The 17812-nt window shown below is 35.3% G+C and overlaps 3 protein-coding genes across 3 annotated transcripts; all 3 read right to left on the bottom strand.

The window, feature by feature from the left end:
* Positions 1–88: 88 nt before the first annotated feature.
* On the bottom strand, positions 89–3559 carry LOC110735547 (early nodulin-like protein 1). Its single transcript, XM_021915739.1, has 3 exons — positions 3455–3559; positions 657–762; positions 89–489 (listed from the first exon to the last, which is right to left on the bottom strand). The coding sequence occupies exons 1-3, from the start codon at positions 3557–3559 to the stop codon at positions 89–91; spliced, it is 612 nt and encodes a 203-aa protein (XP_021771431.1).
* Positions 3062–6699, bottom strand: LOC110735514 (probable L-type lectin-domain containing receptor kinase S.7). Its single transcript, XM_021915703.1, has one exon. The coding sequence runs from the start codon at positions 5953–5955 to the stop codon at positions 3889–3891; it is 2067 nt and encodes a 688-aa protein (XP_021771395.1). The 5' UTR covers positions 5956–6699; the 3' UTR covers positions 3062–3888.
* A 679-nt stretch (positions 6700–7378) lies between these two features.
* Positions 7379–15983, bottom strand: LOC110735513. Its single transcript, XM_021915702.1, has 9 exons — positions 15603–15983; positions 13136–15279; positions 11261–12722; positions 10446–10789; positions 10179–10370; positions 9736–9908; positions 9396–9487; positions 9230–9307; positions 7379–8832 (listed from the first exon to the last, which is right to left on the bottom strand). Exons 1-8 carry the CDS (start codon positions 15784–15786, stop codon positions 9276–9278), a joined length of 4623 nt encoding a protein of 1540 aa, XP_021771394.1. The 5' UTR covers positions 15787–15983; the 3' UTR covers positions 7379–8832; positions 9230–9275.
* Between the last annotated feature and the right edge of the window lie 1829 nt (positions 15984–17812).

The raw sequence follows: 17812 nt of genomic DNA, 5'->3' as shown, positions 1-17812 counted from the left end.
ATCAACTAAAATAGATTAATAGAACTCTGCCCTAAAGGTCTAAACTCTAAAGCAATAAAAAGAACATTCCTAACATCAAAGAACTTCCTTAATCCATGAACAGATAAAGCACGATCATGACACCCATGAACAGCGTCAGAAAATAAGATGTGACAGACAGAATGTCACTGGCATTGGTAGGGGTAGGACACCACGAGTCAGTAATGAACCCGTCTCCGCCATCACGACCCCCAGTTGGTCCCTCAGCCGAGGGTGCAGGGGCAGCGGCAGTGGGCTGATGAGCAGCAGCTTGCACCATGACGCGGATGATCATCTTCTGACCTGCTAGACAGTGATCTGGTTCCCCACTGATAAAGTATACAAAACCCGAATGATCAAACTCAAAGACAGTATCCCCATCATCGAATTTCAAGATTGGGTTGCTCACATCACAATTCTCATAGTCAACTCTTTCAACCAGGAGCACTGAGTCATTTTTATACTTGAATCCTATCAGTAAAAACAAACAATCAGATTGTCAGAAACTGACTTACAGTTACAGTACAATGTCAGATAATAAGCACTAAAATTACCAAAACCAACAATTAAACAAGCCTAACATACAAAAATCAGATAAGCAAGATTGTTTTATAACATTCATATGCAAGAAAACATACTGATAGTATCTCCAATGTGAAACCTGTGTTGTTCTGCCCACTCATTGTAAGTCTCGAACTCGCTTCCATCAGGCTTAACCCATCCGCTGTCACCTCCTACTTCAAGCTGAAAGCAGGAAACATGGAAGACAGCCAAATAGACAAAGAGGACGGCAAAATCAGAGAAAAGTTGGAAGCTTTGTTTGCTGAAAACGCGGTCATTTTCTTTTCTTGTTGATGAAATCAGAGTAAGTTTATACAGAGAAAGTAAAGAAAGCGCAAAGAATGAAGCAAATGTAAGTGTAAGTACTTAGAGTTTTGCAGTTTATATAGAAGAGGGAAAGTGGCAGTTAAGGTAGTTACTTTAAGTGTTGGTCAAAGTAAGGGGAAGTGGAGGGAAAAGTGGGGAAAGATTGAGGGAAGTTTTTAGCTCATTAATTAAATAGTGGTTTGAACGTGATTTCAGTCAAAATGCAATTTTTTTTATTTTTAAAATTTAAAGTAAATAAATTAATTATTTTCTCTTTTTTTTTTAATAAATAAATTATTTTCTCTCAAGATAAAACTTGAGAAATAATTTTATTTTTTTCACTAGAAATTTTAACTTCAATAGGAAAACATAATAGAACTTTCAGGAATTATGAATTTTTTTTTTTGGGTGCGGAATTATTATAATTTTTTTTTTTTTTTGAATAGATATATTCATTAATTTTTTAATACAAAAAAGTGAAATTTGTTACTTAATGTTAATTGATTAAATTAAATGAATATATGCATGCTTTATTGAACATAAATATTAGGATAACCCGAATGTATATTATGAACAATAGTTACCTTATTATTTTTTAGCAAAAATCACTCAGATACTTGTATAAAAATTAAGGAACACATTCAAGTTTTGCATTTGACTTAGGTATTTGTACCGCAATACCTAAGGAGAACATATTGTGTCGTAATAAACATATTGTATGATGTTTGAATACTCGATGTGATGTAAGAAATTAAAGAACATTTTATAACAGGGATCTTGCTAACGAGTACCCTAAAGAATCATACAATATGAGTATAAAGAACGGACCACTGAGAATCCATGTAATATAACTGGTATGTACAAACAATATATCCTAGACTTTGACTAGGCCTTTTTTATTTTTTATTTTTTTTGTTTTGAGGAAAGCTGCCGAACAAATTCATTAATCAAGGGACAAAGTGTCCGAGAGTACATACGTGGATATCTCCCTAGGATAGTGCTCTACCCGTACTTGTTCGACACCACAAGGAACGATCTTAGCAAGATGATGGGCTACACAATTCCCATCTCTTTTTACATGATAACAATGTTCCCTTGACTTTAATGAATATAGACTTATAATATCTTGATACAGTTGACTTACAAAAACCTTTGTAAAATAGAAAATCTTTCTCCTCCTTCCTATGTAATTGTATATGTAATCACAAAGATATATGATCGTTATCATAAATATTTTTCTCTGATTATTCAAATACTAGTATATATACTCGAATCTTTGTCGATTTTGATTGGTATCAATGTGTTGTAAGCCATCAATTTGGTAGAAAATTACAGTAGATATTGTTGATTTCAGCATATCCTGTAAGCACAGTATATAACTATATAAGTAGATGTATGTATGTTTGTTAATTGTATGTACTAAACTTCGGACTCATTTATACATGTTGAATAACATTTAGCCATAGGATACTTCAAAAGTCTTCTAAATTTCAACGTGGTGATCGATATTGGAAGCCTAACAGTAGAGAACGAAGGTTAGTTCATCCTTTCTTACGCGATTTTGGTAATGTTTTTTTGTTCTTGGTTGTAGTTAAGATCAATTAGCCATAAGCAACTTTAAATGTCTTCTAGCATGTTATATGTTACATGGACACGAGTAACACGACTACAAGTTTTCAGTGTGGATACATTTGCAAGTGTTGTTTTCCTATAATTTTGCATATTTTGGCCTAAATTGAAATTTCCATGTATCCGACTTCCATGTATCCAATAGATAATCTTTATCCCATTACTTTCTTCCATTTTAAAATTATTTGACTAAATTTTCTATCCTACTGTGTGTTTTTGTATAAGTATAATTCTAATGCACATTTTGCTGCCTTGTTTGTAGTTTATTCTAATCGTCGCAATGACTCGAGGAACAAGGCTATTCATGTCCATTTGGTAAATTTTGCTTGATGGAAGTGTTGACAGAAGAGAGAGAGCACAACCCATCATTTGCTAAAGAAAAACCTTTACCAGTGTTGGGAGTGTGCTTTCTCTTCTTCTGTCAACATCATATTTGTCTTATACAAGTGAACGTAGTCGTTCTTCTTATCTCATACTCTCTCCGTCCCTATTTGATAGTAGTCCACAGTTTGATTAGAGGTAAAAATTAAAACAATTAAATTTATAATAAAAATCTACTGCTATAATCTTTGTTCATCATTCTGAATTCTGATACAATTTCACAAGAAAGAAGCAGATCTTTATATCGTTATTTAGACTAATGAAGTAAGAGTAGGAGTCATAGGAAAATGGTATGCACCACTGGGATTGATCATATACATATCTATAAAGCTATAAATGGCAATAAAATGGTAAATTCTATGATCAATGCTTTTACTCCGGAAAGAAGTACGAGTAGTATTTACTTCAGAAAACTAAATTATGCAGAGATGCTGATTTCAGGGGAACGAATCATTTTTTCTAATCTAATGAAAAGTTATCAAGTGTAATGCATTGTACTTAGATTTCATAGGGTCATATATTTTTCAATAGTAGTACTTTAAATTGCAAGAGAGGAAACCAGGTGGATAAACTGATCAAACCAAGCAGTTTCGAGCATCAGATGCATCACAGCATAAGCAGCCAAGTCTGAGCACAAGTGCGCAATCATGTAAGTTGTTTTCATTGTTGTGCATAATATATGTATGGAAAAAAAAAAAAGAGAGAGAGAGAGAAAGAATGCCATAGAAGGAATTTTTGCGTATTCATTTAATTGAGTTACAGCAACTACATTTGTTGTGTAATGTACTAATGTACCAAGTGAGAGTTCATACTGCCTATTTGCCTAAGCTAGGAGATGTGCAACATAGTTCAACTAAAACCTTGAACTCAAAAATAATACTGGTAATAATTGATTGCAAGACTTACGGAATATGTCACACTGTGCAGAAAGAATGAAAAAAGTAAAAGAAAACAAACAAATGAAAGAATGAAACTAGAAGCAGTATATATTGTTCAACAAATCTCTTTAAAATCCTGACTAGACTGAACTGTATCCTGAAACAGATCTTCTGACGCTTTGCTCTCAACTTCATAATCAGAAACAATATCTTCTATACTGAGGGGAAGGCTGCTTGAGAAGATCAATGTGGGCTTCGATTTTGGAACGAGTACAGGACCGGCCTCATTGTTAAGAATCTGAAGCACCCTCCTCATGTTAGGCCTCTCTAAGCAATCAGGATTCGCACAGCTCAACCCAACAAGCAGAAGCTTCTTCATCTGTGCCTCATCGAACTCCCCTTTCAACCTCGGATCAGCAGCTTCAAGGAGCCTTCCTTGAGAATGCAACCCCCACACCCAATCCACTAAATTAACCACATTCTCATCACCCGTTACTCGTTCTATTGGCTGCCTTCCACAAGCCACTTCAAGCACCACAATACCATAGCTAAAAACATCAGTCTTTTCAGTAGCTTTTCCATACTGCAGATACTCAGGAGCCAAGTACCCCATTGTTCCTGCTGTTAGAGTTGAAACCGGGCTTTTATCATGATCCATAAGCCTAGCTAACCCGAAATCACCCAGCTTCGGGTTGAAATTCCCATCTAACAACACATTACTAGTCTTGATATCTCTATGTATAACCTGCTGCTCACACTCTTGGTGCAAGTATGTCAGAACTGAGGCTAAACCCACCACAACATTGTATCTTTGAGGCCATGGAAGCAGGTTATTGTCGATTTTTTTCTCGGGATACAGCACTTTGTCAAGGCTTCCATTAGGCATATAATCATAAACAAGTAACAATTCACCTTTTTCTGCACACCAACCTTGTAATTGAACCAAGTTTTTATGCCTCAAACAAGCAATAATCGATAACTCAGCAAGAAACTCAGCCTTATTTTCATGATTATGCTTTGATCTCTTCACTGCTGCAATAACTCCTGAGGACAGGAAATAAGCCTTGTACACAGTCCCAAACGCGCCGTTTCCTAGAATCCTACTCGAATGAAACCCCTTTGTAGCAAACTTCAGCTCTCTATAGCTAAACTCTCTAGGACCAGTAACCATTTCAGCCTTAAAACTCTTCTGTTTCCTGATTTTCTCCCATTTCTTGGCAAAAACAAAACCAAGAACAACCAAAACAACACAGCAGAAAACCGGACCAGCAATCAAAAGGCCTAATCCAATCCTCTTTCGACGATTCTTTGAGCTCGATTTTAGCCTCGGAACAGGAGAGATTGTCACAGTACTGTCAGACACATTATGAGTCCTGAAATGAGGTCTGACAGGCAAAAATCCAAAAGTCTGTAAACCAAAACTTTCAATCAGATGAACTTCAGTACTTCCTTCACTAGAACCTGAAAACCCCAAATACACAAACTCCTTCAAATACTCCGAAAGATCGATTTCGACTTCTAAAACCGGGTTTGTGGGCTTGGTATTCGAATAACCCATGTAAATTTTCACCAACTTTCTCTCATTCTTGTAATCAATCCACACATTAATCAAATCCCCACTTTTAAGATCAATCCCTTTTGACAGCAAATTGGCAGTTTTGATTGATTGTAAGCTATTAATATCCAAACCCACATGATTATCATTCGGATCATTGAAATGAGGATCAAGTTTCATATCGAACTCAAACCCGATAAAACGATTCTTGGTTAACTCAGAGGAGTTCACAAGACCCAAATACCCACCAGGACTCCCAAGAGTCTGATTATCAGGAGACAGAAAAAAGGCTAATCCATCACCAGAAGATGAAGTAGGATTAACATTACTGATTGAAAGAGAGAATGTTACAGAAAAAGAAGCGGTAATATTAGCTTCAGAATCAAAGAATTGAATTGGGTTATTGTAAATGATTGATCCGGAACTTGTAGTTGGAACTGTAGCATCTCTTGTAAGACCAACAACTCCATCTTTCAGATATGAATCACCCAATAAAGTGAAATTTCTGGGGTTAAACGATGTGAAATGGAAGCTAATTGAAGAAGCAGAGGTTGAGATTATAAGGAGGAAGAAAATGATTGCTGCGAAGCCGAGGCGAAAAATTGAGTTTCTTGAAGATGAATTCATGGTTAATTGGTGTGAAATTTGAAGTGGGTATTTGGAATTTTGTCAAGAAACAGAAGAATTTGGTTGAATTTTGTGAAAAAAAGCTGGATTTCTTGGAGAATTTTAGCATTTCAAAGAAATTGAAAAACAGGGGAAAACAGAGTAGTTGTATTTTTAAGAGAGAGAAAGAGAGTGGGAAATAAGGAGGGAGAAAATGGGGTTTAAACCGTTGGAAAATGGGCGCGTGGGTTGTCGGTTACAAAATTTTTTTATAGTTTTTATTTTTATTTTTGGACAAAATTAAAAAAAAAAAAAAAGGGTTGATATTTGTAGGTGGATTGTATAACGGTTATTTAAGAACTTTTTAGGTTAAATCTTTGTTAAAATAGGTGAAAATGACGTTTTAATATGATTATTAGCAGTTTAGCACTAGTGTTACTGATATGTGATGTCATAAGGAGGTGGGTGGGTCCAAGTAATGTTGCATGAAATTTTGGAAATTCTGAAATTTGACATTAATGATTGAAAATGTTTTGGTTTGACCAAATTAATTAATGGGAGGAGCTGCCATGTTAATGATATCAGCCACTTTACTACGGAGTACTACTCAATATAAAGTACAAATTTGGTGTTAGGTGTTTGGTATTAAGTTTTTGTAATAAGTTTTAGGGTTTGTTTTATTCACGTTATTTTCACTTGTTTCAGGTGTAATAAGTTCGGTTAAATTCAGTTTAAGTTTAATAAGTTTTAATAATACTTATTCAAGTACAAACTACAACTAAAATAAGTTTTAGGATCTGTTTTGTTCACGTTATTTTCACTTATATAAGTTCAGATAAATTCAGTTCAAGAAAAATAAGTTCTGATAAGGGTTACCCAAGTACATATTACAAGTTCTGATGAGTTCAAGTAAGTTTAGATAAGTTCAAGTAAGTTTAGATAAGTTCTGATAAGATAAGATAAGTTCAGATAAGTAAAAATCAGGTGAATAGAATACACCCTTAATAAGTTTTAATAAGATCTAATAAGTTCAGATCAGTGAAAATCAGGTGCATAGAACACACCCTAATACAATGAAATTCAATTTATTTATTTATTTATTTATTTATTTTTTTGAAACCAATGAATAAGTTTGGTGTAATAAGTTTCGGTATAAGTTTTATACAATGAAATTCAATATGAGGATAAAATAACTTTATGAAATTCAATACGAGGATAAAACAACATAATAAGAAAATATTAAGTTTTGACTAAATTTTGGCTTTTATTATGTTTAATTAAGTTTAAGTTCTAACTATATCCTCATTTTCAATTTTTCATGTAACACAAAATTATTTTATGGTGACATATAATGCATAAACTTATCAAAGAGCGTATTTATGTCCCTTTTTATATAGCATGTAAAGATCCAATAAGATTTTATTAGCGGTTTACAAATCTACAATGTGTAGAGGAGTTATACTCCGTATTATCTAAAACATACATGAACTTATTTTAATTATAATTTGTACTAACTTTTATAAACTCTTATCAAAATTTATTTTTTCTATACTTATCGTATTTTTTTTTTTTTGAAACACTATACTTATCGTATATCTAAACATATAAGATCTGAAATTAGTAAACTTAAAGTGATCACAACAAAACCTTAAAGAGATTTCTACCAAATATTTTTCTAGTAATAAGAAACTTTATCAATACAGTATGAGTAATTCATATCGTAACATTTATTATATCAGATTATTTAAAAGCTTGTCAAGTCTAAAGTTTTAACTTTTTAGCCTCAAATAGAACATTTAGCATATCAATCAAAATATATTATTCTACCAAATTGATCCAATGATCACTGATTTCACTGTAAGTAAGACCTAGAGTATCAAATACACAGAGATGCCATTGGAATCCGAGCTTAATGTAAAAGATTGGCAATGCGGAATTGGGAAGTGAATACATTAAGTAGTCCACAATTCAAATTTCTAACTGTCAGATAAATTAATAAACAAACAAATGAATAAACAAAAAAAAAAAAAAATCAATCTGACAAGGGCACAAAGGTAAATGGGTCATGTGACCCACACTCCACACAGGTTAAAGTCCAAACTCAAGGCCCACCATTTTTCATACACACTACACAGATACAATTCACTAGCCGTTGCAATGTGAAAACTTCAAATCCACAAATATACCTTTTTTTTTTTTTTTTTTTTCCCCCTGAGAATCTAGAAACTTGCTCTTTAAACCCTTGTACTTAAGGAAAAATCCAGGCAAATCCCAAGTGCAGAGGACATAGATAGATTAAAAATGTCCGACACTAAATCAACAATTACAGGTAGCTAACCTTGATACATAATATTACTTCGAGTAACCATGAAATTACATGCCTCTACTGCAAATTTATGCTGTTAGAAAAATTTTAAAAAAAACAAATCGATTTACAAATAAATAACACAAGGAGAGATTAGTTCCTACATAAAAAGGCGATACTCTATCCTTATCCCTCCATCCAAACAATCTTGGATGACTGGCAATATTCTCTATTCTAATCCAGCAAGAATATCACGAGTTGCTAATCAGACTGGTGAAAGTTTGAAAACGCCTAAGACTTTAATCAATATCTGAGCATTAGTTGCTAGAGCTAATGGCTTCCTCTGAAATTTGAAAGCTCCTTCAACTCTTCAAATCTATAATATTACATACGCCAGTGGAATCTGGCAATCATTCCTAGCTTAGAATTAAGCTACTAAGATAACTAAGGGTTGTTAAAAAAACATTACCAGTGTAAAATATCAGACATATATACAGCTATAATCCAAGAGTCTCTTAATTCATTTATGAGTGTGAGAAGTCTTCTTTCAGCTGACGAATGGAGGTAGTGGTGTACATTGCCCCTTCAAAAATCTGCTGAACCACACAAGTGGTTAAGTATAACTGAGAGGAATAATAAAAGCCTACTACCAGATTTCTATAGCAGAAAGGCAATACGGCAGATTGTTGTTGTCACAAGATAACAGCGATGAGTAAAGATGATGCCCATATCAAACATCTAAAAATTGACTAGATTATGAATGTACTCCCAAACTTTAATAAAAATTTTGCAGTGAAAAGGGGGTAAAAATAAAACTACATTGGGCCAAGTACCAGAGATTCAGGTATTGCTAATTTGCTACTCATTTAAGTTGTGGCTAATGTTAACAAAGACCTCTACGGTCTAGAGTTATAATTCATATTTGAATAAGGCTAATTGATCAAGAATATTACCAGGGACAGAAGGCCTGAGCAGAAAAGGGGGATTTACCTGCTCGCAAACCAAAAGCAAATCTCTGCCAACTCTGTTCTCCCTTCTATTTCTGTGGTAATCTTCTGGGCATAAGAACTGGGAGAGGAAAATAGAACTTATTTGGTATGTGAAATAGTTCAATTTAATTAAGTATATCACTAATTAGGCATATAAAGAACTTTACCTTCTTCCAAGCTACAAAAACATCCGGGAGGAAAAATCAGATCTGGATCTACGTGTTGCAAAGATGATACAGCCAATGAAACGCAGCTTTTACTGAAGATAACAAGCAACAGATCAAGATTCAGAATGTAAGCTGATTTGACAACTGATCATATCATGAAAACATGATAGGAGATGTGTGAAATGTAACAAAAACCATAGCAACAAACCAAAACCCAACCTACAGCAGATTAACCAGATAACTCCCCATACATTGATATTACCTCTACCATTAAGAAAGAGGAATTAAAAAGCTTACAATGTAGAGAACCAATTTCAAGGAACTAAATTAAGATGCAAACCTGGCCCATGTAGGCACAAATTTCTTGTTTTGTATTCTATCCACTTCATCCTCTTCATCATCTGAGCACTGGTATGGTGATATATCATATGACTGTGGCGCACTGGTTCTATGTGTTGGTTTATCATTGTCAACATTAGGTGTTGAACTTTCAGCCACGTCAACGGCACTTACCTGCAAAGACCATCAAAGCTAATAAAAAGGGAGATTTCACCACAAACCAAGGCGTCTGAAAGGTAGATGAGCCAAATATATCTATACATATAAGCCCAGATTATGCTACTTGGAACCTAATGCTGTATGCACTATGCATCCCCCCTGCCCCCCACCCTTTCTACATTAAAAAAAAAAAAAAAAAAACAACAAAAAAAAACAAAAAAAAAACAAAAAAAAAAAAAGAAACCAATTAAAACAGTTCATAGTGCAACAGAAAAATGATTTAACCTTTCCAACGGCAGAAGATCCCGTTGACATCTTGTGATCAATTAAGGTTGAAAGTCCATCATCAGTTTCTCCTCTATCACTCCCAACGACCAAATTATTCACTGCCTTCTCTGAATCTTCTCTTTCATATCCTTTGTCAAGTTGTTTTTCTGTTTTCTCATTAAAGTCTTTTCTCTGATGAGCTCTTCCTTCCTATAATGATCACAATATTTAAGCCAACAATGATAGACGAATAATGGTTGAGACTATACAAGGACAAGGCCAAACCTCTGGTGCACATCTTGAATCCTCATTCCAAGCTTGAAGTTTATCCTCTGCTTGCTTGTGCTGTAACCGTGCTTCTTCAATACGCTGTTTTTTCCTTTCCTTTTCTTTCTTTTCTTCTTCTTCTCTCTGTCTTTTCTTAGCTGCATTTTCAGCCTCCCTTTTCTTTCTTTGTTCCTCTTTGAGTTTTCTTTTCAGTTCCATTTCCTTCATATTTTTTTGCTCCACTCGTGCTCGTTCAAGCTTCATTGCCTCTTTCTTCTGATTGCGTTCATTTTCTCTTATTTCAGCAGCACGTTTGGCAGCTTCAGCAGCTTGGAGAGCCTTAACTTTTACATCTCTCTTTTCTGCACATCAATACAAAGATATCCATGTATGAGCTTTGAAAATAGCAAATAGCCTATGTCAGAATGTTTAACAGTTCGATACACATTTTAAAATTTAGATCCCTATAGCATATAAATGAATTAAGCATAACAAAATGCTTCATAATAGCACCAAACACCCTAATTGCACAATCAGATGTATAATAAAAGACCAGAACCAATCGCCTCTCTAGTAAATACTTTCAGAAGGATAATGAGGTAAATACTTTGGCACTAAAATATGGACAAGAAGTTCCAACTTCTAAGCCATTTAAAAACAAGGATAAGGACGATGAAATGAAGACGGACAGGGATAGATACCATGAACTATCATGTGAACTTGCTAATAATATCTAATTCCCAGTGGGTATGCAACAAGGATAAGAAGTACACCAAGTACCATACATTGAGCTCCTATAAAAGCACTTAAAAAATAAAGCGTAAATGTATTACCAGGTAGAACAGCAGCTGCTAGTTTTTGTTGAACAAGTGGCACAAAGGATTTTATGTTAGAGACAATATTAGTGCGCTTCTGTTCCTTCTCTGACAAACTTTGTCCTCTGCTTCTTAAACTCAATTTTCCAGATAATTTTGATTTGCTGAACCTGCTACTGTGTGGTTTTGAGTGCTTCTTGCTGCTGTAAGCACCAACTGAAAAACCATTGTTCTCCTTCCCAAACCTTGTCTGCATGCTTCTTTTCTGACCCATGCTACTTTTCTTGCTGTCATTATGTGTTTCAAAAGTGCCGATTTCTGTGCTTCCAGATCCTTGACTACATCTCTTGTCTGCATCATCTGGAGCCAGAAAGCTTTCATTCTGCAAAGCTATATCACAAGATGACTCCTTGTACACACCACTTCCTGTACTTGAATCAGTTCTCTTGACATCAGTGCTCACAGAGTCTAAACAATCTCTCTCATCCGCATGATCTGGAGCCAGGGAACTAATAGACTGCAAAGTAATATCAAAAGATGGTTCAATGTTGGTGCTATTTTTCATAGTTGATGAGTTCTTTTCCACACCAGTGTTAACAGCATCATTCACTTCTTCCTCACCACTTTCAGGATCCTCCTGAATGGGGAAGCAAGTAAGCTCCAGATTACTGCTACCTAGCTTATCTGAACTAGCAGATTTTGACGTAGCACCTTCAAAGCCCTTCCCAACAGGTGACAGAAAAGGTTTCTTGATTTCCCATCCATATTGTCTACCAGGAAAAGAAAAGAGATCGGAATGAGACTTCCCAAGAAAAGCACTTCCACTGGGCAGCAGATTACTTGGTAGGTCAATGTTCTCCAGCAGCCCGTTAGGTACTGAAGAGTATATACCTGGTGCTAAGTACATTTTGCATCCACTAGTAAAGGGAGATACAGGGGTGCCAAAAGTTGCAGATTTGCAAATTATCTCAGACAAGCTGTTCCTATCCACTTTGTTATCCAGAATGGGAGCTTCTTCATGGGTAAATTTATCTCTGTAACTTTGTGCGTCAACTGTATTCTCACCTATAACAAAACGATCAAACTCTGGTATAGTTTGATCGACTTCAGCCACTTTCAGAAACCCTGGTATAGTTTGATCCACTTCAGCCACTTTCATACACTCCATTAGTGGAGAACCAATAGATAACTTAAATTCATGCACTTTGTGATGAGAATTTCTATGATCCACTGCCATTTTCGTATCCATCAACTTCACTACAGTGTCACTATCAACCAGATCTTGATGATTCACCAAACCACCAGACACCCTTCCACGGCAAGTTGCAGCAGTTGATGCATTTGTTTCCACTTTTCCATCCCAAGTCAAATCTGATGGCTCTGCAATAATACTTTGATTCACATTTGAAACATCAGATTTTGAAAGTTTTTGGTGTTCATGTGCGGAGGACGAATCAATTCTCCCTAAACTAGCTTTATCCTGCCAGGTAAACATTAAGAGATTAATCTCATAGCAAGGTAAAATAACGTTAGACAAAATGTCAACTCTGTTGTAGTGATAGAGGTAATTTACAGCATACTCCATTCTATAGTATATCTCTCTTAAGTAGCTGAACTTTTTCATCTTATTTAACGCTTGAAATATCAATGCATCACTATAGAATACCAGTGCAATAGTATTTGTTAAATTTAAAAATCAATACAATAACTATCTACTTTATAAGTGTACATACTTATGAGAAATGTATAACTGGGGTGGGTGTATTAAATACAACCAGAATCTGGGTTAACAAAATAAATAATGCATGGAACATGCTACATGTTAAACATATTGTGATGAAGTACTATATCATATTAGAAGGTTAACAATAGATAGCATGGGTGAAGCAGTACCTTTCCACACCCCACCTGAGGAGTCAACACTTGTTCCTTGCTCGGTAAAGAAGGGACACTATGATCAGTCACCTTGATAAGAATAGCACAATCTGATAAAGCGGCGCCTGAATTATGAGAAATTGAGGGTTCCTGAGGCAAAGGAAAAATGTTTTCTTTCTCACCCCAAGCAGATATATTTGATACACTTTCACTGATAGCTTTGTAGGAACTTGTCCTCAAAGTTGGGCTGGAAGATTTGTTGGGGTTCTGATATTCGATTTTCCTCCGCTTATAACATGGCCAAGAATTATCCATGTCATCTCTACAATTGAAGTTAGGAAGCATGTTTACTTCAGCTCCAAGCTCAAATAGTTTAGAACCACCAACCTGCTTTTCATGGCTTGAGGAGGAAGCTCGTACAGCTGCAATATTACAAAGGCTCCCTGATTGCACCATCTCTACAGAAGGAGCAAAATCAGTCACCGATTTCAATGATCCAACTGGGGTTCTGCCACGACTCGGCCGAGCAACTTCTTCAGTATCAGTGTCAAAAGAAGAATGTAACACATCCCCACAATGTTGCAAAATCAAGGACTGTCCGGGTGTTTTGTCACTTTTAGAATTAACTTGATGAGCAATTTCACTACCTAAAACCCCATGGGCTTCGTACTCTAATGACTCAGGACATGCTCTAGAAGAAGATATACCAGGATAAGTGCTAGACTTCGTGTTAGCTCTGGCTCTCTCTTCTAATATGTCCTGACTAACAGAATCTGACAAATGGCTGGGGATGTCGCCTAAATTGCCTTCTTCAACTTCATCAAAATCAAGTTGCTTGGGTTTTACAGACACCTCCCTAGACATGCTTCTCCAAAACCTTGTTTCTCTTTCTTCTGCTTCATCATCTTTAGAGCTTGTAATTTTACCACTGCAAGGCTTGCTGCTGTTTCCAATGGAAGTTTCCACCTGCTGTGTCAGGCCACTCTTGGTTCTAGTTACTTGACCAACGCAAACATCAACACTCTTTACATTAAGAGGGTGAGCTCCATCAAAGGTTTGTTGGGAACTGCTTCTGGATCTTGTAATCCTACCACCATAAACAATGTTGTGTTCTTCGATCTTCTGATTGTCTCCCATTTCTACCTCCTTTGCCCCATAATCTGTTGAATTTGAAAAAGAACCACCTAATTGTTGGCAACTGCCTTTGGATCTAGTAATCCTATTACCATAAATGTTGCTGTTTTCTTCAATCTTCTGATTGTCTTCCAAATCTACCTCCTTTGCCTCACTAACTGTTGAATGAGTAAAAAGACCGTCTAAGGCATCATCAATTTTCTCCTTGTGTGTAGAATTTTCAGTTACTGCTTCTTCCTTGGAGAAAATAAGAGGATCAAATCCTGTAGCTTGTGCCAAAAATCCAACACAAGCATCAACACTATCCTCTTTGTTTGAGCAATTTCCAATTGCTACTTCTTCATTGGAGCAAAATTCAATAGGTGATGCAGAAGGCCCATCCAATTCAAGAGATCTTTTTAAATCAAATTGTTCATCATATCTACAAATTTTTCCATCGTGAAAAGAACCAACATCATTCTCCATCCCTAAACGGCTTTTAGTACTTGCTTTTGCACTATTCCGAAGCTCCAGTGCCTTTTGACGGGACCTGGATCTCTGTATTCTTGCAAGAGATTGCTCAGGTTTACAGACATTTGAGAACCTTGTATCAATCTGATCTTCAGGAGACATAGGGACATAACTGAATGTGTCCATGCCATCATCAACATGAGATGGAGGAACAATGTCAACCGTATCTTCAATATCATCAATGTGACACGGAGGAACAATGCCGGCCCTATCTTCAGTGCCATCAACATGACAAGGAGGAATAGTGTCAGCCATATCTTCAGCACCATCAACATGACAAGGAGGAACAATGCCATCCACGTCTTCAGTGCCATCAACATGATGCAGTGGAGCAACACTATCTTCATCAAATCCATTGCTAGAGGCACATTTTCCAGCACAAGTTTCGTCTGGTATACCACTATTTGCTTCTGCTACAACTGGCTGATCATATAAAAAACTAGGACCACTGGTGTAAGAGGCAAAAGGTCCTGGTCTTGGAAGCAACAGTCCTGAAATAAGCTCTTCCTTGTTCAATGCTGAAAAAATAATTAAGCATATTAGCAAAGTAAGATTAACAACCAAAAGTCCTGAAATAAACTGAAGAAATGGCGACAAATTGATGCCAATTGCAAAATCAATCAAAACCTAATCAAATAGCAACAAATGTAACACCAAAGCTAAAAATTTCCTACAATAAACATAATTTCATTAAAATTGCTATGGAATAAATGAATTTCATGCCCTAATTTATAACTACACTTCCGGCAAACAATAAACCCCCAAATTTTGAGCATAAAACCTCAAAATTACGAAAAAAAAACCACAAAATTCACCAAAAATCGAGGAAAAAAATAAATACCAGTGAGATCTGAAGTTGAAGATTGATTATCGGAATTGAGGAGCCAAGAAGGAGGAGGAATGCCTTGAATTAAGAGCTTGGAAAGCAAATGTTGGTCATAGAGTTGCTTCTGGTGGTTCAATTTCTCGATAATCTGCCTCTTTCGGTCGAAAATTTGCACAAACAGCTTCTCAATCGTCGACATTTTAGGGTTTATTCAGTGAAATTCCATGAATTTGGGGAAATTTTTGAATGTTTAGGGCTGAATTCGATTGTTGTGGAGGAGAGAGAAAGTGAAGGATGGAAGCGCGGACAAGGATTTCAAATTTTTTACGGAGCATCAAAAAATGGTGGAATTTGATTTTTTATCATTACAACATTATCGGTAAATTTTTATGAATAAAAATTAAATTTACTAGTGGATTTCTTTTAAAATAAAAATTCATTTTTGTGATTTTTTTTTTAATATAACAAAATTGATTAGTTGACAAAACACAAAAAAAAAAAAAAAAAAAAAAAAAGTATGTACTATATTTATCTAATGGAGTATGAAACTCTTACGAAGTAAGTCTATTATATTGATATGGATTTAAACCCCTTAATCCAATAAAGAATCTAAAATCACACAAGTAACACAAGCCTTCCGAATTCCTTCAGAAAATAGAACAATTTTAAGAACAATGAACCGGATATGACTTGGAAAATGACCACTTATGGAACGAATTCAATGTCCATTCAAACTACCTAGTCCTAGACTAAACCTGGAACTAAGTATTTTGATAAACAAAACTTAGACTACTCCTAGAACTAAGAATTGAACGTTCTAATTATTAAAACAACTCCTTGAATTGAAAACTAGCAACGAAAAGTTTAAACAAAGGTAAACAATTTGTATTGAAATTAATCTGATTTTCTATATTACCTTATTCTACTCCAACAAGGATTAGGACAAACCCCTAACTTTGTTCCCTAAGTATCCTAATTAGAATAGAATTACTACTTGTAACTAGATTAGGAAAACTTATCCTAATCAAACTCTAATTAACTAACTAAAAACTTTCCTAGTAACCTTAGGAAGTTTATATCTTAGCAAAACTCTAGAAATAAACTAAGTATAAAAAATCATTCTTGACATATAGCCGCCACCACACCACCACACGCGCCATCCAAGGTGACACACGCCACACCTGCGTGTAGCTAGGCTCGATCCGGTGCCGAGAAGCCGGCGCATAGGCCCCATCTCGGCGCGTTGCCACCATGCTCCTCACCGGAAGTGAACTGCTCTATTTCTTCTTCTTTGCAAATCATGCTTCCTTCTTTCCCTATTGATCTAGTGGAACTTTCCTTGTTTATTTCTTTGTTTGGGCAGCCCATAATGAAGCTACTTGGACCTTTTAAAAGTGTCTTGGACCCTATAAAAGAATTAGCCTCTTGATTCACATCATATATACGAGTACTCGAGTGTAGGTAACAAATTAACAATTGAATCAGATACTCTTGATTTTGTGTTTTTAGTCGTTGACACGACTTTACGGATAGTCGGACACTACAGTGTCTAAAGTATTAGTGTATGCCCTATCCTACTATCCTTTAAACTTATTACGGGGCAAATTTTATTGATTTCTAATATTGGTCAAAATTGATTCAAATTTAATTACGTATATATTTTACAAGTGTAATTTATTTTAACAATTTAATAATAAAAATCAAAATTGACAAAATTTATGTTCAATAATTTTTCAGTGTTAGATATATCTATATTTCAAGGCATTTTTCTAAATATAGCATAAAATTAAGAACAAAAGAAGTACTCTGTATTTAACTAAATTTCTTTATCTAGCTAACCAACTTGAAGTTAAATTTTATCCTGTAAATTGTTGTTTGACCCACTACGGGCAATTTAAATGTTATACACATGCACTTGAGTGATTGTATGCACCCCAATATACATGACATGTTCTAGATGAGGTTGAAAACCTCTTTATTTTATTTTAAGCATTTTAGCTAGAGATCAAAACTTCAATGTATGAATTCAAACCAAGGCTGGTTTTGGGCCTGTGCAAGCAGACCTGCTGCAAACCTCAAGATGAGGTTGAAAACCTCTTTATTTTATTTTATTTTATTTTATTTAAGCATTTTAGCTAGAGATCAAAACATCAATGTATGAATTCAAACTAGGGCTGGTTTTGGGCATGTGCAAGCAGACCTGCTGCATAGGGCCTTAATTTTAT

Source organism: Chenopodium quinoa, unplaced genomic scaffold (assembly GCF_001683475.1).
Source record: "Chenopodium quinoa cultivar QQ74 unplaced genomic scaffold, ASM168347v1, whole genome shotgun sequence".
Classification (NCBI taxonomy): Eukaryota; Viridiplantae; Streptophyta; class Magnoliopsida; order Caryophyllales; family Amaranthaceae; genus Chenopodium; species Chenopodium quinoa.
This window is presented reverse-complemented; position numbering and strand designations above follow the sequence as displayed.

Bases quoted from the DNA above. Each gene is read 5' to 3' on its own strand.
- LOC110735547 (XM_021915739.1), bottom strand. From the start codon at position 3,559: ATGAAAACAACTTACATGATTGCGCACTTGTGCTCAGACTTGGCTGCT. The intron at 763-3,454 runs GTTTCCTCTCTT...TCCTGCTTTCAG, and splicing joins TTGATCAGTTTATCCACCTG to CTTGAAGTAGGAGGTGACAG. The intron at 490-656 runs GTATGTTTTCTT...TTTTACTGATAG, and splicing joins TCACATTGGAGATACTATCA to GATTCAAGTATAAAAATGAC.
- LOC110735514 (XM_021915703.1), bottom strand. From the start codon at position 5,955: ATGAATTCATCTTCAAGAAACTCAATTTTTCGCCTCGGCTTCGCAGCA.
- LOC110735513 (XM_021915702.1), bottom strand. From the start codon at position 15,786: ATGTCGACGATTGAGAAGCTGTTTGTGCAAATTTTCGACCGAAAGAGG. The intron at 10,790-11,260 runs GTAATACATTTA...ATTGATGTGCAG, and splicing joins AGCAGCTGCTGTTCTACCTG to AAAAGAGAGATGTAAAAGTT. The intron at 9,909-10,178 runs GTTAAATCATTT...TGGTCTTTGCAG, and splicing joins GATCTTCTGCCGTTGGAAAG to GTAAGTGCCGTTGACGTGGC.